Raw genomic sequence first — 23081 nt, 5'->3', positions numbered from 1 at the left:
GTCGGAAACGGTTTCATCCTTTGATCGTTAGATCTTCCGCTGTCCGAAATCAATTGACAATGCTCGACTGCTGACACTTTTAACCTTTTATTTGTCTATGATTTCTGTTGTAGATAGTCGACGTTGAGGTCGACTCGAACTTTTTAACAATGTTTGCACTACTTTTCCTGTGACCTGAAATTATAAGGTCAAACGTTATCATTATTATTATTATTATTCCAGTAGCTAGACTAGGGCTATCTATTTGTTGGTAACGATAACGAATAGCTTAACGAAAAACTATTGAATATTATTCATATTGTCAATATTGTTTATATTATCAAGTAGTATATTATCAAGTCCAGTAGCTGGACTTTAATTAACTATTCTAGAAGAGAGAGGTTCGTCCTTTAAGAGATTACAGAATTTTTTGTTATCGTTGTTGCGCAACGCACTTTTATCCTGGCTGATTCCCTTAATACAGAGAATTTTTGCAAAACCACTTTGCAAACACACTCTAAGGATTACAAGGATTAAAAATAGGTAAGGAAAGTCGTCTTTTGACCCGTATACCGGAAGTTTCCACCGAGGCATGAATATTTTAAAGTATAGTATTTTTCCTTCTTAACGTTCGCCTTCCAACGCTCTCGAGTTTTGGAGACGCTCGTCCCCTTAATTTTTGATTATCAAACTCTAAAATACTAATCAAGGTTATACAATTCTCTACAAAATAAAGTTCAAAGTAAATGCTGCTGTGAGGTTGATAAAAAAAATTATGGTTTCACGATTGTTTGACGTGTTAGCGGTTTGTTTCCGTAAAAATGTTTGCCGACCTTCGGTTTTTAATCTTTCTTCATTAGTTTTTGTTACTTTTATTCTGTCTGTTTGATCGTTCGCGCAATCTGCTTATACTGTTATTTAGCACGGCGAATTGACGGGGATGGTGGTATGGCTGTAAAGAGATTAATATGTCCGACGTCGCATATTTTGACCGACAATCTCGACAGTGTTGCATACAGATATGGAAAATTGATATAATATCGGTGTGATGGTTGTCGAACCAATTTCGAACAGCCGCTATTTTCTCTATCAGTTATAAAGACCCGAAATTGGTGGGGATATCGATTCCGATTACGGTGTACAATCTGTTCTTATATTGGTTCTGTATTGCTTCTACGCACACTACTACCGACCATACGATTGGAATCATTCGCCGATTTCGAGTAAAATTGCATTGCATGGCCAATTTTCTCTTAACTCGGAGCTAATTATCCTAGAAACTCTCCGTTCTCGCGGCCTTTAGGTCGATATAATTAATTTTAGTCACTTCGGTGAAACAACATTCGCATTAGCGGGCCGTGCAGATTTTTATGCAAAATGAAACAATCCTATGTCAATTGTAAGAAATGGAAACTAAATGAAAATGTACAGTTCTTTTTTTAATAATTTTAATAAGCCGAAAGTAGCGTAACGGTGCACTCAAATCTTTTTGATATATTCGCAGTTTTGCATTTCACCGATTCAATTTCGCAGTCCACTAATTAAAATTCGCAATTGCAGTTTCGCTTTTACAATTTTTAATATACTCTCTTTTCGATGGAGCAAATTTTTGGCGCTCGTCAAATGGATTTTATTAATATTTTGCTGATATTTCATTGCTTGCATTTTGCAACGCGTTCTCCCTTCTTGTAGAGAATGAATTTATTATTGAATGTGTACAGGAATAATTTAATATTTGCGAACTCGTCGACTCGGATCGCAGATATAAGATATAAACAAGAAACAACGCAAATTAGTTAGCGAAGCAACCTATGAAAATATACCAACTATTGTTAATTACCTCTTAACACAACAACATGAAACGCTTCACATTTATATCGAAGTTTCAAAAACATGTTAGCGACACTTCTACGGTGCAAGTTATTCTGCCTAATAATATCGCGTAATTTTATTATTTTATATCGTTTTCTGTACTTAAATGTCACTATAAAATGTCTAAACGTATGTGTCTCCACTACACGAACAATTTAGACCGAGACGCTTGTCGACAGTGACCGACAACGTGAACAGGAAGTTAGCGTCATTTCCCATCGATTGACACGTCGAAGAGCGTGCTAAGAAAGTGCGATTCTACCAAGAAGTTCGACTACGTGCAGTATATATTTTAAGGGATGATTCTACCAGCCGAAAGAAGACGAAAATGGAGAATGACTTGACGGAGGTCTCGCTTTTAAATTACTATATCGTTCTAGAATCAACATTTAATTTTATCAAAATGTCTCAGCATTTGAACGGTCTGTGAAACACTTGTAATTGATATTACAACTTTATACAGTGTAAATTCAGCCTTTATTGCTCACCTACAATTCTAAATTTATTACTAAATCGACATTTAAAAATGTAACTGATGTTACAACTACATACAGTGTAAATTCAACCTGTATTTCTCACCTATAATTCTAAATTTATTACTAAATCGACATTTAAGAATGTAACTGATGTTACAACTACATACAGTGTAAATTCAACCTGTATTCCTAACCTATAATTCTAAATTTATTACTAAATCGACATTTTAAAATGTAACTGATATTACAACTACATACAGTGTAAATTCAACCTGTATTCCTAACCTATAATTCTAAATTTATTACTAAATCGACATTTAAAAATGTAACTGATGTTACAGCTACATACAGTGTAAATTCAACCTGTATTCCTAACCTATAATTCTAAATTTGTTACTAAATCGACATTTAAAAATGTAACTGATGTTACAACTACATACAGTGTAAATTCAACCTGTATTCCTAACCTATAATTCTAAATTTATTACTAAATCGACATTTAAAAATGTAACTGATGTTACAACTACATACAGTGTAAATTCAACCTGTATTCCTAACCTATAATTCTAAATTTGTTACTAAATCGACATTTAGAAATGTAATTGAAAATACTTCAGATCAAGTGTTGACAATCGCGATATAAATTGTTTTGCGATGGTAGTTTTCGTAAAAATGGACCAGAATGGCAAACTTTGATGGTTCGCGTCTTTTAAACAATTTCGAAGATGGCGAAATGATGACTTAAACCTCCCCTATTTTCACGTGGACTTAAACATATTTCAAATTCAGCAAAATCCGAGACAATAGCCTTGATTTTCTTGTTATTTTCGCGTTTAAAATCACGCGATAAAGCATGGGATGAATCGCGCGAGTATGCAGCATTATTTTTAAGCTTCCATAAATAATTGATTGTCGAAAGGATATTGAACGACTCCATCTATATTAATATATTCTGTATCATTATTTACGGCTTTTTCGTAACATAAAACGTGCAATACGAACACAATGGTGTCGTGAAAAGACGTATCTTAAAAATGAGAATGGTTCGAAACTTACGATACAAGCCTGCTACATACACGTAGCCGAACACTCTGTTTACAGGTAATCCTGTATTACTGTAAAAGCAGTGAATCAAGCGAATGGACGCGCACTATAGTAGAAATTCAAGTGTGTTGGGTTCACGTACTTCGGACGTGGTCGAAATGTTGCAATGCTGTTTTCGAGGAAGTCGTAAATTTCGCTATTGACCTCTTCTTTAGACTTATGGTACGGCTGGCAATCGCCAACGGGCAGTGTCCGGTAATTGTCCCTGCCATATTGTCCACAATGGCAACGGCAATTGACGTGTCGTGGGCCTACACCTTCGACAATTTATGGATCCTTAGGGTACCTTCCTCGAAAGAAGTGCAATAGTCTTTTTGGTTGCGTCAGGCATTCTTTACGACGTGGGTGTGTTACACACGTAGGAAACCATAAGTTCCGTTGATTCCACCGAGACTTTACCTTTAAAAGAGACGCGCTACCATAGGCTTCCGTATGGGGAGATTAAAAATTTGTTTAAAAAGACCGTGGCAGTCAATGCTTCCCTGGTAGCACAGTATGTTTAAACAATTTTTTCCATACTCGCTGTACTTTTACTGTCACGTGAAATATGTATACTACTCAGGCTGTTTAAACAGTTTTTCGTGGAACGGTTTTAACTGTAATTCGGTCAAAAAAGTCACCGTAAACGCTTTAAAACGGAATAACTTTTTAAAAATCAGTTCAAACCACTTGAAACTTTTTGCGATACTAGAAGGATTAGTTTGCTAGCTGGTGTGCGAAAGGAACTTTGGAAAAATTGCGGAGCAAATACGGGAAATTGTTTTTTACAACTTTTTCAATATAGACAATTTTTTAGAACACTTTTTCCAGATCTGTATCAATTACACGCAACATGAAATATTCAGTATTTTAAAATTTTCGTCACAGACTCGGATAAAAAAGTTGTAAAATAAATATTCACCCTAGTTTTTCTAAATTCCCGGAAAAATCTCAAGTTGTGCGGTGCCCTTTTAAAAAAAGTTATACTCTTGAAGAGGGTGTACGGAGACTTTACCGACTGACTGTACATGCGCGTTTCATTTCTCTTCGAGTTTAATCATTTTTCATTTCCCTCGCATTTCGTCGTCACGGAGAAAAATGAAGGAGTGCGCGACTTCAGAAATGATTTTAAAAACCTGAAGACAAATAGCACCTTGGAAGTGGCGGGTTACGAACTGCGGAGGTAGCAGTAATACCTGGCGCCTTCGTCCGGATCTTTCATCCCCCGATCCGACCCTCGACTGGCAGTCGCACCCTACTTTTCCTCGTTCGATCTACCGGTGGATCTCTTTCGGTCCTACACAGATCCCTTCGTCGCATCTTTCGTGCCCCCGTCCCTCCATCTTCCTGTCCCCTTTCTGTCCCCTAATCGCGCCCTCCTTCGCTTTCGACATTGGCACGGTCCACCGCGAGGAACGTTGTAATTGGCCCTTCGACCACACCACCCTTCGGAGACACAGTCGAGTCGAATGGAGCTCAACGAGAAAGGGTCAGGGAGTCCGGTCGAGTTGGACGAGGAACGCGCATCCGGAAGAGAACGAGAAAGAGCCGACGAATTCAAGAAGGACAAGGAGAATATGCATGAAGCCGCGGAGGAATTGTATAAATCAAAGTACAGGGCAAAGACAAAGTTCGCTCGGTAACGAAGGAGCTTCGAAGTGACGAGAGAGAGAGAGAGAGAGAGAGAGGGAGGGGGGGGGATGAGCTGGGAAAGGAATTGTCCGCATGAATATGAAGACACGAAACGAAATGCAGTAGCACAAGGAAACGCAGAGGAAAAAGCTGTGCGGGAATCATCACCGAAGAAACAGTCAGCGGATCTTGTACACTCCTACAAATATTTGTTGACGGCTGCTAATCAACCTTGTTAAACGTGGCAAGCATGATTTGCAAAGTAAGCAGATACAGGAAAGAAAGGACAGAGGCAATTGGCAAGCGGAAATTGCATAAATTCGAGAAGAAAACCGGCAACGAACGATACCGTAATCGCGAAGATTAGAAACCGCGGCAAGAACAATGCGAAGCAGAGCGGCAAAAGTGAAAACACACCGGGGAAGTGAAAAGCGAACAAATTAAAAGTTAGGGGAAATTGCCAGTGAAAAAATAACCGCGGTGGTGGGCGAAGAGGGGGTGAGTAGTGGGGATGGAGGACGGCAGTCGATGAAAAAGTATTTATGGAGAACTAGATACGGTGCGGAGCGTAGGATAAAGAAAGATTATGAAGAGTGATAAAACAAAGGTCTTTATCGACGGAAGAGGAAAAAATACGATAGCGGGCTGGGGGGAGGGGAGTGGGGGTAGAGTCAACACACGGAAAGCTATGCCTAGAGAGAGGAGGGTGCGCGTAGAAATAGGACAACAACAAAGTGTAATTAGAGAAGCGAAAAGGAAAAACCGTCGGTCACGGGGCAGATGAGGGGGGGGGGGGAAACTATATAGACAAATGGGAACAAGGAAAGTATGAGGTAAAAAAGGAAACTTGTGTGTTGCCGGAGAAAAGGGTGGGACAAATAAAGAGAGGTCGGAAACAGAGAAACAGAGAAACGGTGAAACGGAACGGGATTGGAGGAGTGCAGGGGCGGATAGGTGGCGAGGGGGGTGCAGGGGCGGCGCGGCGCGGCGGTCGGAAAAAAATAGAAAAGCGTGGAAAAGTGTGTGGCGCGAGAGGAAAGGACGACAAGAGCGGAGAAATAGCCGACCGTAAGAGGGTGAAGAGAGAAATATGGGACACGGGAAATTATGTACTAAAAAGAAGAGAAAAAAAAAAGGAACGAAGGAAAGTCCTCGGGAACGGAGGTTAAAAATCGAGGAAGCACGCGAACACGCCGGCAGGTATGAAGAATTAAAGAAACTCGAAACTGTATCTATAAAAGAGTAATAGAAAAGAGCACGGTAGGTAGTCTCTCGGCGAGAAAGAGAGGGAGGAAGACTGCGTGCAGCGTAAAAAAGCAGGCGAAATTACGGGGGGGGGGGTTGGAAGGGGGATAAGTCCAGCTAAAAGATAGTTAAAATATTGAAAAGGTTAAGGGCGGCCGATACGCGTGGGAGAAGGGAAGAAAGAAAGTATGTAAAGTAAATAGGCGATAAAGAAAAATAGACCGGACCACCGGGTTCCTAAATTGAGGGTTGAGGGGGGTGTGAGAGGGGGTTGGACGACTTCCGAGAGGACTTTACTCTATATCACGGCGGGTTGCGGCAAGTACGAGGGATACGAAGCTTCCTTTCGCCCCCCTGGGAAAGGCGACTGCTCCGCCGAGCTGAACTTTAGCCGGGGTGAGATATGCAGAAATTAAATATTCATTTGAGCTAGCAACCCTAGGTCTCTCCTTCGCCTTCCGCCCGGCTCCATTCTCTCGCTCGCCTCCTCTCGGTCTGTCACAGGGTGGTACGCCCTCACTTTCGTTCTCTCGAAAATAATGCCTTGGCCTGGGGCCAGTTTCGCTGAAGGCTTTCGATGTTCGACCCTTTTCCCCCCGGCCGCCTAACCGTTGTTTCGCCATGGAAAAAGATGGCGAGTCCTCCGAGTGCACGCTCACCTTATAAAGTAACCCTATTCCCTCGTCCCACTCCCATCATCCCACCGCTTCCGCCACTTCATCCTTTGTCCCTACTTTTCTTTTTCACTCGCTAATTCCCGCGACTTATCCGGCACTCGCCCTATTCCACTTCGAGCGGTGTATCGTTTCGGTGGAGTGTACCTGTTGAGCGAACGGGTTCGATGAAATAATGACGAGTAGTTTATGCGCCGATCGACCCGTTGCCGGTTGCAGGGCGCCAAAGCCGTTGCTCCGGGACCCTAACCGACGCGGGCGTCGCATAGTGGCCCGAAATCGTAGACACACCAGAATGAATTCATAAATCCCTTGTTTGCGTCGCGTCGACTGCGATTAGCGAGCCGCCGAGGTACAATCCTCAAATAGGGACAATCAACGAAGACTGTCAGGACTCTCGCTAAGAACCATACGAACAACAAATCTTAAGATGTTGATGAGACTCTAAACTCCTCTTCAAAAGCTTCAACGACGGTGTTCAAACTGCGTTACAGTACAATACGTGTCAAGGTCTTACTGCATCCACAGTGTCTTTTGCTGGGGTTCAGTGAGAGAGAGAAAGGGAAAGGGAGAGTCATAGGCTTTTATGACTTGTAGACGGTCATGACTGTTAGGTTTCCAGCGTGGCCTGTGTATTTCAAATGCGAGGCTCGGCGACAACCTCGGATCTCGTCTAAGAGTCAGTCACTAGACCGGCGCAACTGACTCGTAACGAGAATTCACCGTGGTCTCATAGTGTCCAATTGTCAAGTTTAAAATCGCGCTTAAACACCATACCGAAAAGTGGATGTTGGTGAGTATTGAATAAAGTAATACCGACAAACGTTTATTATTACAAACCAAGCTTAACAAACTCTGCTTCATTAAGTCAACTATATTTAATTCACATAAAGTAGGAGACACACTCGCAATACATGTGGCGTTACAAGAACCAACGAACAGGAAGAAGCGCATCGTTCGCATATAAACTAGCGTGGATTGGCGTCTTATAATGCTTTAAGAGTGGGGCACCAAAAGTTTGGGGAGAGCGGCCGAAATCTTGTGGGAAAGATGTGACAAAGTCCGAGGTCCGGTTCTTGGGTGACTCTAACAGCGTTCCTCGGCGACCGTGACCGACGCGGGTCGTCGCGACGCGTCGCATCCTGCGATGCATCGTATGCGAGCGGAACATGGGGTTCGTGAATGTGGATGTGGATCCGCGACGGTGTTGCGCAACGTACATACGTTTCCTCCTGGCGGTTGATGAAGTGTTCTCTCGGCGGGGAATTGCAGAGCGCTTCCTTCTGCGCGAACACATCCTCGAGGACGGTTAGACGCGGAGGGCCGAGGGAAGCGCGGAGGATAAAAGGATTTGTTCTGGAGCTTTCCTGGCGGGAACGGGCCTGCGAGGCGAATGAAATTTGAATATCGTCGTTGTTGCCGCACCAGAGTTCCGCGGGTCGGAGAGCGTTGCGATAGCGGTTGGGGTTACGGAATACTTTGTACCTTAATCGTTGTATAAATAGTCATTAGACGTTGGGCTAAATATTGCGCGGAAGTATGCGGCCGGTTGCGCCGCGGCGGAACGCAATTTAATCCTAACTGGGACTACCAGTCCTGCGGAAAATTAGCAGTTAATTATTTTGGAATAGTGCACAGACAGGCGGATAAATTCGCCTCTCGCTTTTTCATTTTAATGATGTACGCCCCCGTGCTTGCTCGCCGGCTCGGCTCGGCTCGGCTCGGCGCGGCTCGGCGCGGCGGAAAGAAAGTTTATTGCGTTCGCTGACGTTGTTTGCTTTGCTAACGGTCTTCGTTGCTGCGATAGGTACACTCTACTTTGTTATTAAATACAATTTTTATGGACGAATTCTAGGATCGCGGAGTTGGTGTATTCAAATGAAATTCGACCAAGTGGAATTGCATTTCCTTTATTCGCGTCCTGATATACGTATTAAATAAAATTCAACATTTTCAGTGTCACGGCGATCGTATCTACGATACAATTTTCTTCAGCGCACTTGAAAATCTATCTTTACTACAATACAGTATTTAACATCATACGACGCAAATATAAAACACCAATAAACTCTTAAAAAACCCTTAACGACGGCCAAGAAATTGCAACGTACACCTCAAAAGCCATAGCTTCAAGCTTTCAGTTGAGAATATCGACGATTTGTCGAGAATCGGAAATACGATGTTTGAACATTTTTTCGGTCCACTGTAGGTAATGCGTGTACGAACAGCTTCGATCGTAAGTTATTCAGCGGGAATAGAGCAAGGGGATGAAACAGGGATAAAAGAGGGGGGGGGGGCGGCGGCGGCTGCGAAAACCCTTCGGGAACAAAGGTCACGGCGCACGTTTCCTCATGATTTGAATAAAATAAGGCTTAGTATCGCGTTTGCTCTTTAGCGAGAGCATCTCGAACGATGAATATAAGAGTAGTGGGAGGAATACGGAATGCCGGGGGATAAGCAGATTTGTTTCATTGTTTCCGGTTTAGAGGAGGCCGGGATCAAAATAAAATATGATATTCGAATACGACGGTCTTTTGTTCGTCGTTTCTCGCGAGACCGGTAAACGATAGGAATTTTGTTGGTTCTTTTGTTCTTTTCTTTTCTCGTGTCCTACGCCCTTATTCGGAGGTTCACGTTGTTCTCCATTTTTGTTTCAGGTGCCTGCATCCTGCAGAATAAACACAGCTAGTCGAACCGAGGCAACAGGGATGAAAGGATTTCTTCGGCTGTGTTGGGAAAGGGTAAGACGAGCTCAGAATGTTGTATCGTGCTTCCAAACAGTCCTTTACGTCGTTTTATCGAATCTCGAAGGGATTCTGCGCGAAACGCTAGATAGAAAATACAGAAATATTATAATCGTTTCCGTGAACCTCTTTCGAAACGAATCGCGCGCTATTTCGTTACTGCCTTGACTCTCGTGCATTGTTTCTGGCTCGATCCGACCGAAAATTATACATTAATCTCCTGTCTGTATACGTATGACTGCTTCTCTATTACATCGTATAAGACATTAATTTAATAACAGTTTATACGCTGTGGATCGAAAAAATACGACGTTCACATTAAATAGTAGTATTAACCCTTTGCACTCGAAGCCATTTTAACTCTAGAACGAAACATTTCTTTCGACCTAGAATATTTCCCTTCTATATATATATATTTGTTCATGCTCTACATACGTGCAATTTACTCGTACAGTACTGAAATGTTTAGTAATTTATTAAATACAAACAAATTTAATACTGTAAAAAATATTTTGAATAATGATACAGCAATTTTTAGTGGCGCCTTACAGTCGCCATTCGAGTGCTAAGGGTTAACAGCTCAGAAAAATCTTAAAATCGTGTTAGTAAAATTAGTAATTATTCAACGACACGTGGGTCGCAAAAATATTCGAACGTTTATTTTTAAACGATTCGAAGAGCTCTCTTCAATGAAAGACAACACAAATGAATGCTAATATAATGCATCGATTTAATAAATAACCATTTTCGGCCATCTGATCAGCATTTTGCATATAGTACCACCGCATGAAAAAATATTCTACAGAACGTGTTTCTTGCCTTTTATCGTATCAACGACAATAAACTCAGGATATTGATTACGGCAGGGGACGCTTGTAATCTCCCGGACCTGCAAATAGTTTGTTTTCCTTCGGTTGTTTCAGACATCGGCCGATTCTATCGGAGCGCCAGAGATAAGATCGCGTTTAATTGGAAATTAACGAAAGCTCGTGTCCGCGTTTGTATCGCGAGCAAGTCGATCCAATTTACGCCGCGAGCTGATTTGCAATAAAGGAAGACGCGCCCCGTTACGAAAGTGGCCGGCGGTCCAATTATGTTAATTAACATTAAAGGACTTGAAAATTTTGACAGGAGTACCGTTCCATCGGCGAAACGGTTCTTAATTAATTTCCACGATTGTTGCGTAGATAATTGTATTTTCGTCGGCGGGTTTAATTAACGGGCGAGACCTTTTGCTGATTCGTGAAAATTCGTCCGAAAGAAACGGTAAACATTCCGGCGAATCTCGCCGTTTCTGTCGCGCGGCAACAATTCGCCAGCGCTGAGCCAATTAGCTAGCGAGAATTCTGTTGCGACGCGACTCCAAATATCACGGATTTGATTTTTGGTTCTACACTCTCGCCGGGAACGTCTTTTTTTCTGACACTTTTCTCCCGCGGAAAAATTAACGAGCGAATTTATCATAATTGTATGCATTCCGATCTGAAATTTTACTTGGAAATTTTCTCGTTAAATATTAATTTCACGATTAGCATATTTTAATGGTTTCGGGGAATAATGAGGACCGGTCCGATGAAGTGAGAGGAAAATATTTAATTTCCACGCCGGTGCATTTCAGTCGAATTATCACCAGCGTCGCGGAAAAGGAATAAAAACAGTCGTTGATGCACTCGAATTTTCCTAAACGTTTTCTTTCCATAGACCCAGACCAGAAAGTTTGTGCCTGATCGAAATTCGAAACTGGCTCGAGAAACACGGAACACGTTTCTAACACACACGAACCATGGAACAGAGTAACCTCGAACACGGAACTCTAAGAGTATTATGTCCCGCGAGTATCTCTTTCGCTAACAAAAGACAGGTTCGAACTCTGTGATAATGGTTATGAAGTATCGCACGTGACACCGTTTGAAGTGGAAATCGGAGGGATAGCAATCGGGCAAAGTAGCGACACACTAATCGGTGGACTGCGGGTTTTGAGCATTTATGGCAAAAATTAATAGGCGAAGCACAGAACTGTGAAGACATTCAAAGAAAAATTTCGACTCATTAGTAATCGACTACAAGAAGATAATCATTTTCATTCAAGGCCTTAGACTTCGAAAAGTTTTGTTAGCACAGCTAGTAAGAGAATTCTTAATTTATGAAACAACCATCAAACCTTTTGTTTTTTTTTCCACAAATGACGATGTAAAGATGATGGTAAGAGATGTAACACGCTAATGCAGAACAAAAAACGACGTACGCCATCTTGTTCGAAACTGTTATGCAAATCTCCCTCGAAGATTTAAAAGGAAACACCCTTCTGACCTAATTATGCTCAACCCCTAATGCGCTAGCCACGTACCGACTAAAAGAACTATAACCTACTTCCAGCGATTGTCCGAAAATGTACAAAAATGCTCATGATATTTTAGGAATATTAAAGAAGTTTTTAGCAAAGATAAAGACTTATTAAAAATGTTTTTAGCTAATACAGTGAACTTTGGTCAACATTCGTGTTTAAAAATAGCTTATAAGAAATTGAAATGTTTCTGCATACTGGATAAAAAATACTTGAAGAATGTGTATATGCATTTCCTCATGAATTTGCCAATTATGTCGGTTAATTGTGCAATTATTGTACTTTCTGTGGTAGGTTGGAGAAAATATTCAGTTTTTTTGTCATGTTGGAATTTTAGCCCAATATTGCAACGAAAATGAACAGTCTATTCATTCGATGATGCTTCATCGTTTCACCATGTATGCATTGATAAACAAATACGCTAAATTCGGCCAAATTCTACATTTCTGAATTTTCGTTTTCGTCTTAAGAAAATCGTTCTGGCGTGGAGACTATTCCTCGCGATAGAGAAATCCCGCAAAACACCTCTTTAGGATGCATAGGTTTCAGGGCCGCGCAAAACCATGCAAAATTCGACGATAAATAGCTGTATTTCTACTGAAAAAAAAGAAAAAAAAATCAGATTTCCCGTGTGCGGGAAAGCGATACCGACGGAACAGAGGGGAAGAGTTGATAAATGGAGAAGGAAAGGAGAAATTGGTCTGATCCGGAAACGGGTGATCGTCATGAAATTGCGAATATAGGGGAAAAAGATTTGCTGAATCGAGAGAAACTGTCCTGTCCTGTCCTGCTTTTCGATTCTGCGTAGGATCAACGGCGAAACGTGCGGGGATGTTCATCGTGTCGTTGGATGATCTCGCGTGCGTGTTTCCGGCATATTGTTTCGGTCCCAACTTGAACGCGGGCCAATTTGCGGTATATAACTGCCTGTCAGCCGCTAGTTTCTCCCTTTATGAGGCAAATGAACCACGTCGATTCGACCGTAATACCACCGTATTGACTAATAACGTAACTGCAACATATCCGGAAAAGTCATAACCGCTTATTCGGAACCGATCGATTAACAGACGATAATGATTAACAGATAATAATGGTCGGAACTGTGGTCGCTGCAAGGATATGATTCTTACTGTCTGAGTATCAATTATTTTTAAAGATATTAAATATTTTTAATAGGCACAATAATTGATACCCCCGCAGTAATTGGGTCCCTAGATCCGACGTGGGAGCCCGTCGACGCTTAGCGATCAAAATGACGCTTACAAAAATTGTTTCGAAACTAAATGTTCGATTCACGAAAAATTGTCGATGTTTAAACTGTGATCATTTCGTAAAAATAAAGTGCAATAATAAATGTGGCCTGATTTTCAAGCCTGTACTTTCACACCCTCATTTTGGGGGTAGAAAATTGAATACACGTTTTGTCTCGAAAATGACACAACTTCAAAAATCTGTAAAGTCGTTAAAAAATTTTTTGAGGGCTCAATTTGCCGTTCCCCCTTTACATCGAACCTTCAGAACCTAATCTACGATTTTGTTTTTGCTGTTTCATAGAACGGAAACGAAGAGCATGAGACGATGCGTGAAAACTGTCTGATTTAGTGTACACGTTTATTGGAACAGTTAAAAGTGATTAAAATCTAAAATAAGTAGAAGATTCTAAAAATTCTGTTTAGTGTTACGAACAGTTTCAGCGGGTTAATCAGATGATTTCTTAATTATGAGTGGTGGTAACGTAGTTATAAACGCGGAAAAATGATCTGCGGTGATTTGACCCGTGATACACGTAAACACGGTCTAATTTATACGGCGGGGTATGCTAGAGCGGACTAATTGGTTCTAGAAGCTCGTTCGTTAGAGCATCTGTTCGTTCTAGCGTATATTGAAATACATGAATTCAGGGGTAATTTGTTCGAGATACACAGTCCAGGCGGAAAGTTACCACTCAATACACCGTTTCGAACGAGTAGCATTTAATAAGGAATGCAAATCGTTGGCGTTAAAATAAGGCAAAACTAAAATTCATTTACCATTACATTTGAGAAGCATCAGCAGAATTTTTCGTTTTTCTGGGCGTACGTATGTAACCCTTCAATTCTTTCGTCTAATAACTATCCAAGTCACGTTCAGCTAACTTTTATCCTCCTCTAATCAACTAAGGCGGTACTAACTACATCTTTTTAATTTATGCTTCGTTACCAGGCCGGACAAACAAAGCAACGCACAACTATGTACTGACCGCTGAGTTTTTTTTTTGGGAAAGCTGGACTGTACTACACAGAACACCAAACGAATTATACTTTGTTTATTTCTGCTACAATAAAATTGTATTATTCTAAAATGCTACATTCGTTGTTATTCAATTTATTTTTAAAAGTGTGACAACGTGTTCCGTGATGAGCAGGCTGCAGATTTTCTTTAAATAACATTTCCAGCTCGTTCGAATCATTAAGGGACGAATTAAATGTCTATGTAGCTTCTGTATTTTAATCCTCCGTTGGCGTGACGACATGTTAACAAATACAGTGATTTCCCTATATATGTCGCCAAGGCCTGGATGATAAACGTCGCGGAATTATCCCCACCGCCGCGGGGTATACGCCGAGGAGTGTGAGGGACTCCTGGACGATATATGACGCTGGCAAGACCCGGGTTGTTGACATATATCGAGAATTCACCGTGCGATCCAATAGCAATTTAATTGACGCTCAGAATTCGTAACAAAATTAATATTTGAACGTAGCATATTAAGCTACATTTTGTGCCAAAAGAAAGTGCAGCAAATTGTTACGGGTCGCCGGGGACCCAACGGTACCAACTGAGGGTCAAAACGAACGCTGGTAATTTTTCGGACGATATATGACGCTGGCAAGACCCGGGTTGTTGACATATATCGAGAATTCACCGTGCGATCCAATAGCAATTTAATTGACGCTCCGAATTCGTAACAAAATTAATATTTGAACGTAGCATATTAAGCTACATTTTGTGCCAAAAGAAAGTGCAGCAAATTGTTACGGGTCGCCGGGGACCCAACGGTACCAACTGAGGGTCAAAACGAACGCTGGTAATTTTTCGGACGATATATGACGCTGGCAAGACCCGGGTTGTTGACATATATCGAGAATTCACCGTGCGATCCAATAGCAATTTAATTGACGCTCCGAATTCGTAAAAAAATTAATATTTGAACGTAGCATATTGAGCTACATTTTATGCCAAAAGAAAGTACAGCAAATTGTTACGGGTCGCCGGGGACCCGACGGTACCAACTGAGGGTCATGACGCTGGCAAGACCCGGGTTGTTGACATATATCGAGAATTCATCGCGTGATCCAATAGCAATTTAATTGACGCTCCGAATTCGCAGCAAAATTAATATTTGAACGTAGCATTTTATGCCAAAAGAAAGTGCAGCAAATTGTTACGGGTCGCCGGGGACCCAACGGTACCAACTCAGGGTGAAAATGAACGCTGGTAATTTTTCTTCATTCGGTCGAATGACGGGTAATTTGAATGAAGATAGGAAGTTGTTCGCGTTAGGCAAAGTACGCTGCAATTATGGAGGAATTTTTGACACGAGATCGTCTCACCAGCGGCGTATTCAAGTGATCTCATGCTTGCGAACATTCCCTCGTTCTCCCGTCTGAAACGGGCGCTAAATGCGCGACGTTTTGCGCCGTGAGAGGCGATAATCGAGAAATCGCAGGAGTTAAACTTGATTCCGGCGGCCCTGCTTGCTATGTCACTTTCGGAAATTGAAAAGAAAGATTTTCAACAGCGCATGAGATTAAAAGCGGATCGCTTAGAAAATGGCGCGACGCAGTTCCCACGAACAACACGTTCGCTGCCGTCGCGAACACTGACGCTCACCACTTTAATCCCTACTTAAATCAAAATTATTGATTAATTATTGACTGACATTTCAATCGAGTGCCACTGTATTGCAATGTATACTCAAATCTTGGTTCAACTACAATGTGTACTCCATATATGTCCCAAATGCCAAATGCCCAAATTCGCTGTCTTTTTCTACGATCGGCGTGGGTCAAAGTATAGTATTCTCCTGGCCGATATATGTCCCCGGCCACAAACCCATGTTTTGGACATACAATCGAGCGAACAGTGTACTCGCTATTACGCGAACTTGAACCCGTTGGATTTGCAAAATATTTTTTCTTCGCAATTTCCGCCGCGACTGTTATCATTCCCTTAGTTTTCTCGTCGCATTAAACGCACCGTTTACCGTACAAAGTTTACTAATCGGAGTTTGCCTTTCGCTTCTCGAAAATTCGCTGTCGTCCCGCCGCCGTTGTTCAACGCAAACAAGCAACACTCGCGTGACGTTCGCAGTCACTCTTCCCGGGTTTACTCTAAAATAAAAAAATAAAAAATAAAAAAGAAAACAAATAATAGCGTTTTCTAAAGTGATATTTGTAGAACATCTGTCACTGATTACGTCACTGTACGCACGGGACATTCATCACGCGAGCCGTATCCTATCTTTAGAAAGTTTCCACGCCGCAATGAGAGCGAACGTTTTACCATGAAATTTGCTATTCGCTTCGTTATTTATGCACCGTCCTGTTTCCCGTTAAATGATATCGTAAATCGTGGCCAATGCACGACCCATTCGTGAAATAAGTCGATCTAATGATACTAATAATGTCGTTTGCATATAAAGGTGCAAGTATACTTGCTACAGAAGACGAAGAATTTACAACGTAATGGAATTGCAATTTCAAAACAATACACGTAATCGATTGGACAATGAAAAAGCTACAACGAAATAATATCTAATTAAACTAAACCTAATTTGAAAGTGTGATCGAACGCCGTAGTACTTCCTCTAACAGAGAACCGTACACAATACAAAGTTATCATAAATTGTAAAAGAGGATAAACGTAAGCGTCATAGAGGTATTTAAGATAATCTATTGAAAATGGTACGATATGCAATATTATGACTTTAATTTCATTCGATATGAGATTCGTCATCAGTCTAGGTAAAGCAATTCATTTAAGTATGTGCTCAGTAAAATTCTGTCCAATCACTTATGCAATTTATACGGACGGTAGTGAAACTCCAAGTAATAAATCTGTTGGATTAGCATGCAGATGCGTTGCATTAAAGGTAAAAGGGAGTATTAATCATAAGATCTCGGTATTCGCATCAGAATGCATTTGTCAGTGTTGAAGCTTTGGATATTGCACCAGGGAATAATAATCATTTTTATTTGTTCCGATTTCTTAGGTGCTTTACAAACTTTACAAAGTAAAACGACGTGCTTCGAAACGAGTAATTACATAGTAGTCATAATTATCCGATACTAAAAATTAAAACTTATCAAAGAACGTTAAATGAAATATATAGTATTTAACGAAGGCTTTATAATAATTCAATTGTAAAGAATTGTAACATTGTGAATATTTTATCGATATCGTCGAGCACTGAGAACGTTAAATAATATAAATTACATAATAGTAGGACACTGTGCTATAGTTCTAGTCGGCGAGACAAAATCGGTGGAGCATATCACAGTGTTCGAAACTTTGGACTGATGGCTAACCGAACTCTGTTCCTTGAATAAGTGTGCATAGCATATGATGTTAGCTTAATTATAGGCAACGGGTTAACCAATTGTGCCGCGGGTACCGATGATCATCGGAGCTCCTGTAAAGTCAGTGTTCCATAATTAGAGAGAGGATACACGGCCAAAATTGCATTCAGTGACCGCAAGAATCTTTCGCACCTTCGTCTAATTCGACGATTTCGAAATTGGTCCAGGATCACGAGAAATATCTAATTCGAAACTTTATAATTATTATTCAATTTTTAGTGGAACAAATTCTCTCGTTCTCGTGCTATCACGATTTGTAACGTTGACACTATATTTTTCATTACGACAATAATTTAGGTCATGAACTTCATGGTTTCAATGTCTCTTCCAATAAATGCACCTATTGTATTTGCTACATTGTATTCGTTATCGATAACATAATACTGTATCTTTTTAAAAGCTGCAGCTAATTGTCAATTACGTAACGTGAATTCGTTTCATATGACAACAGAATTCTGTTGTACTTTGTATCTTTTTGTTATGTATTTTATTTTATTTTTTAATACGTTGTGATATTCAGTAACAAGTGAGTAACAAGTGTAGTGGTGTAATGAGAAACGAGATATTTAAAAATTATTTCATGCTATAGAGTTGTATTCCATTGTATCATTAAAATATTTCTTTTATGCACGTCGTCCATTGCATAGTAATGCTAACAACGTGTATATTCTCTTTTAAGTCTCTTCAATGGGTATTTAAATTGCATTTCTTGGACCAATCAGGAAGTTATACATTTTATACTGAATGTAAACATTTGATAATAAGAATTTTATTTGACCATGCATTTACAGTACGTTTAGTGAAATTTGCTGATCTTTGATGCCATTTCACAAGGAACACTAACTTTGACTGTATAAAGATAAATTTTCTATCACTGCTTCGCCACGGAAATATTCATTAGCATTGTTCGCATTAAATCTGCTTAGTCTGGGCGCAGCAACGATTATAGTAGAGGGCACAAAATGAACGCGAACCGCCGACCAATGGAGTGATCGCAGAATTATGTCCACTACTCTCCGTGATTACGTTGTCAGTCCCGAGCGGTGCGGTAATAAGCAGGGAACACTATAGATCTTTACCGAGCGAATTTGAGATGAGCGTGTGCAACAAGAGCGAAAGTAATAAATGCGTTCGTTAATTTAATTATTCGCTCCGCGAGAAAAAATTAATATTAATCGAGGGGAATAAAAAATGCGGACAATACAGTAGCCAGAAATAGAACAAGAAATTGCGTATACACATACGAAGACGATAAATTTTGATAGATTCGATTTTTCACAGTCGCGCGCTTGATAGTAGGACTATTCTATTCCGCGAGGATGAAATTCCGAAGCGCGAAACTAATTTTTCGGCAACACAAGAATATCATTAGCCTGTCAATCAATTCGTACTGCCGATCCAACTCCTCGCGTCATAGCCAATTACCGTTTTTCCCGGAAGATTGGAAATTCCGTGACCAGAATCGATGTTTCTGCGCGCGCGCGCGTGTGTGTGTGTGTATTTTCTATACAAGCGGAAATTGAACACGCGCGGCAAAAAAGGAAAAAGGAAATCTGGTTCAATTTGCCGAATGTTATAGTGAAAGTAATTGTAATACGATCGTATTCGTGACAATTCTCCCACGTATAATTATTCGTTTATTTGGTCGTAACACGAATTTATGTTCATTTCAAGCAATTTATGCTCATTTCCGTCTTACGAACACGAGACATGCGTTTGCGATTTTGGGCCGGAAAAATTGAAGCAGTTTGAAACACAGTTCGCGAAAGTAGAAGTCTCTGTTGCAAAATTACACTGTGTGTTTTCTAACTTAAAAATGCTACGATCGAATTTTTGCGTAGAATGGATTTACGCGTTAATATTCTAAACGAAAAATGGATTGACGACGGAACATTATAATTTCAGATTGGCCGAAAATGTTTGGCGGCCACTGAAAAATAACATGCGATAAGCCGATGGAACCAATAACTTGGTCGACGAACAGGTTGATAATGAAATAAAAATATTCAAATTTAGCAATTCCGTATTTCAATATTCATTTCATAAAGTTTCGATGCAAACAGATAAAATTAATTTGCGCTTCGTTCTCATGCTTTCCGAGACGGAAAATTTCTTCCAGTCATTTACCATTTAACGTTGCCGGCTTTCATGGGCCCAAACATATTTTATTTGGCACAATTACTCGGCTATGAAAGTTCGTGCAAATTTACTTCGTAAATTTACGCGTTAAGCTTAAATTTCGAAGTTCTTTAGACTAGAACTTCGATCATCCGAATTATTTATTATTCGAATACGGATCAAGCGAACCAGATACATCACCATTTAAAGTATAAATCGGTAGATATGGAAAGATTTAATCAGATGACCGTGTTCAATTTAAATTCCACCGTCAGTTCGGATAATCGAGGTTCTGCTGTGTCGCGAATTAAACAAGTCAATGGAATCCAAAGTGTATCTTGTTGGGTATCAATTTAATCAGAAAACTGTCAGAAATACGCGGGTAAAACTTTCGTGAAATAATAATTAAAAGCAAAGAAGTTTGTTATTGATTATGCGATCGCTGTATCTAATCTCGTGTCGTGTTACACTTTTCTGGCGAGCCCTTCGGGGTATACATCCCACGGTAACGGTAATAAACCTTTCACAGATATCGTGCGCATCCCGTTCGCATGAATCTGGACATTACTATACGGATAACATTCCAGATAAAGTTCCTCGGTGCAATTACGAGGCATCAGAATACGAGCTGTCGCAAACATGGCGATCCAGCGATCAACTCTTTCGTTTCCTTTCTGTCTGCCGGGGGATCCTTGATAGATCAACGAGGACATCAACTATTTACGAGCACGTTACCCCGTCGCGTACCTCGATTATGCGTGCGGTTAAGCTCGAAGTTTGACACTGCATTCACAATTTCGGGGGGGGGCACTCGTTGCTGGGAAAAGGGTTAGGTTTTGATTCCGCTCGGAGTTCGCCACTTCCGATAAAGTCGAAATTATACAGGTCTACAATGGAAAACTTTTACCCTAAACCGCGAAGTTGCTTGTTCTAGAGCGAACATAAGTTCGCCGTTCCCTTTTTATTGTTCCGCGAAAGGGATGGATTTACGAGTCCATTAAGACTTACTTCGGTTCGTCCAGAAAACGCGATTTTTTCCCCTGTTAATGACTGAACTTCTTTCGCTGACAGAATCAAATCTTCCGCGTTAATGGCCACACACCAAAAGACTGCGGATTTTATACACTTGTATCGGAAATAGAAGAAACACGCGATGGTAAAAAGGACCTCAAAAGAATTTTACTTTTCATACTATTTTCGATTGATTAGAACTATCAGGAAATGTTTATTTTGCTCTAGTTTCCTGCAATTACTTATGAGCACCACTTAAATTCGCACTAAAAATATGAATTCTATTCTGTTCGGGTGAGTTCGAATTTGTGACGTTTTATTTTCATTCCTCCAAATATTGATAGGCAGACAAATTGATGAATATGAATATCCATTAGATTATTAATTCGACTTAGAAGAAGTTCGCAGAAATCGCGTCGCTTTTCGTTGCAGCAGCAAAACGAATCTCGAAATCTTTCGCGAGGAGGTCAAGTAGGTAGCCTAAATAATTTCGATAAAATGATTGCCTCTGGTTCGAGATTATTAACCAGTGGAAATTAGAGGAAATTTTTAGGGCACGTCGAGGCAGACCTCGGTCGTGTAATCGTTTGCCTGGCTGAGAGACGACCCAGACGGAAGAAAAAGAGAAGCCCGATTTTCATCTCGAGAGCCGTGCTCGTTCTTCCAAACGGGGTAACACGTTTACCAACGATTTCGGGCGTCGGTATCACGTGCATTTTTCGCCGCGTCGGTTTCGAGTTTCAGCTTGAACCGAAGCCAATTCGCGATGCTTCCTTTCGGCCCCGCGACGCGACGAATCATCCTGCCGCCATAAGGACGATCGTTATGGCTATTTACGATCGAATTCTTACGCCGCTGTTTTCACGCAGAAACGTTCTCCTCGTTTTACACTCAACCCCGTCACTGGTTGCATACATTAACCACTCAGTGGCCCGAATCTAAATTTTTAATTTCTCCGAAAATCTGGGATATTTTCCTCGCAAATTTTTAACCCTACTTCGCTAGCAAAAACCGTTTCGTAAAGCAGCCGAAACATTTCAATCTCGCGATATTGTATCATCTTTATGGATCAGATTTATTCTAAATGTTTTGGTGACTAATATTATGGTACATAAAAAAATTATAGATTAAGTTTTTAAGCAGTCGTTGCAAAGGGGAAGGTTCGATTTACAAGTCTATAATAGGTTCGTTCAGAAAAAAGATTTTTAACGGCGTTTACTCAATTTGTAGCATTCTCGGTTCAAAAACGTGTCCTCAGTTTTTCACCTGTTACGTCATGTGTACTCTTTAGACCCTTAAATGGTCGCAATGATCATTTCGCTTTACAATGTGGTATTACAATTTAACAGGTTGGTATTACAATATTACAAGATGTAATTATGATTTAGTCATGTGGTTTTTCATAGTACGTAATTGTAACACTATTTGCAACCGTTAAGTATATTCTCGTTCAATCTAGAATTTCCTGCAAGCTGTTTTGTCGACTAGTTTCAGAAATTGTGTACAACTGAATTTTTCTCTTAGTTCCGAAACCAGTTGTTTCGATCCTAACATGTAATTTCGTATCGTTCGATCCGATCACGTCTCCCCACTAGGTTATCGTAGATCTCGCAGAAATAATGCTCGATGGAACATTTTTCCGTAAAAATTGTAGCGTTTTCGACTAAACTCATCCAAAATAATACGTTCATTGATTTCCTCGAACGGGGTTTAATGGGAATTACAGTTTTATAGATTACGAATGTTTTTTTTTTCTTCTTCTAATAAAATGGTTATCGGTCACGAGTTGAAGATTTTCGACTAAAGAGGATCAGAATAATAATAGCTTCCCTTCCCATTTCCGAGAGACAATATCAAACGTAGTCGGTGATTTTAATACGGTACCTTTGAATCCGAATAATCGAGAATTCGAATAGATGGCTCTCCCCATACCATTAATCAACGTTGATCGATACTTTTAGGTAGTTGCAGGTTGCGAGAATTCTATTGAAACGAGGTCGCCGGGTTCTACACGGAACTATTTGCTCTAACAATAGATATATAGTGTAGAACGAAATTTACCGCACTCAAACCGATTTAAATAAAGGCTGTGCAAACATTTCATAGAATCGATCGTTCGCTGTTAACGTTAACGGAATTGTTGAACGAGAAAACCGATTCCAGATTTCCGTTTCCTAATTTCCATTATATCCCATTTCTCAAAACTAGTTAGCCTATTCAGCGAACGCTTCAAATTGCGCATCTCTGCACACGCATAACTCTTAACACTAGATTTACGGGAC

General features: G+C 40.5%; 1 protein-coding gene across 4 annotated transcripts in view; it reads left to right on the top strand.

The window, feature by feature from the left end:
• LOC143358319 (uncharacterized) overlaps positions 1–23081 on the top strand; it is a 418334-nt gene that overhangs the window by 298636 nt on the left and 96617 nt on the right. For all 4 annotated transcript variants that reach the window (XM_076795371.1, XM_076795370.1, XM_076795373.1 and 1 more), the window contains one exon: positions 9619–9702. In XM_076795371.1, coding sequence (XP_076651486.1) covers positions 9619–9702 — 84 coding nt within the window. The remainder of the gene's footprint in view (positions 1–9618; positions 9703–23081) is intronic.

This window comes from Halictus rubicundus, chromosome 10 (genome assembly GCF_050948215.1).
Source record: "Halictus rubicundus isolate RS-2024b chromosome 10, iyHalRubi1_principal, whole genome shotgun sequence".
NCBI lineage: Eukaryota > Metazoa > Arthropoda > Insecta > Hymenoptera > Halictidae > Halictus > Halictus rubicundus.
Note: the sequence above shows the minus strand (reverse complement) of the source record. Positions and strands in the feature narration are given on the sequence as shown.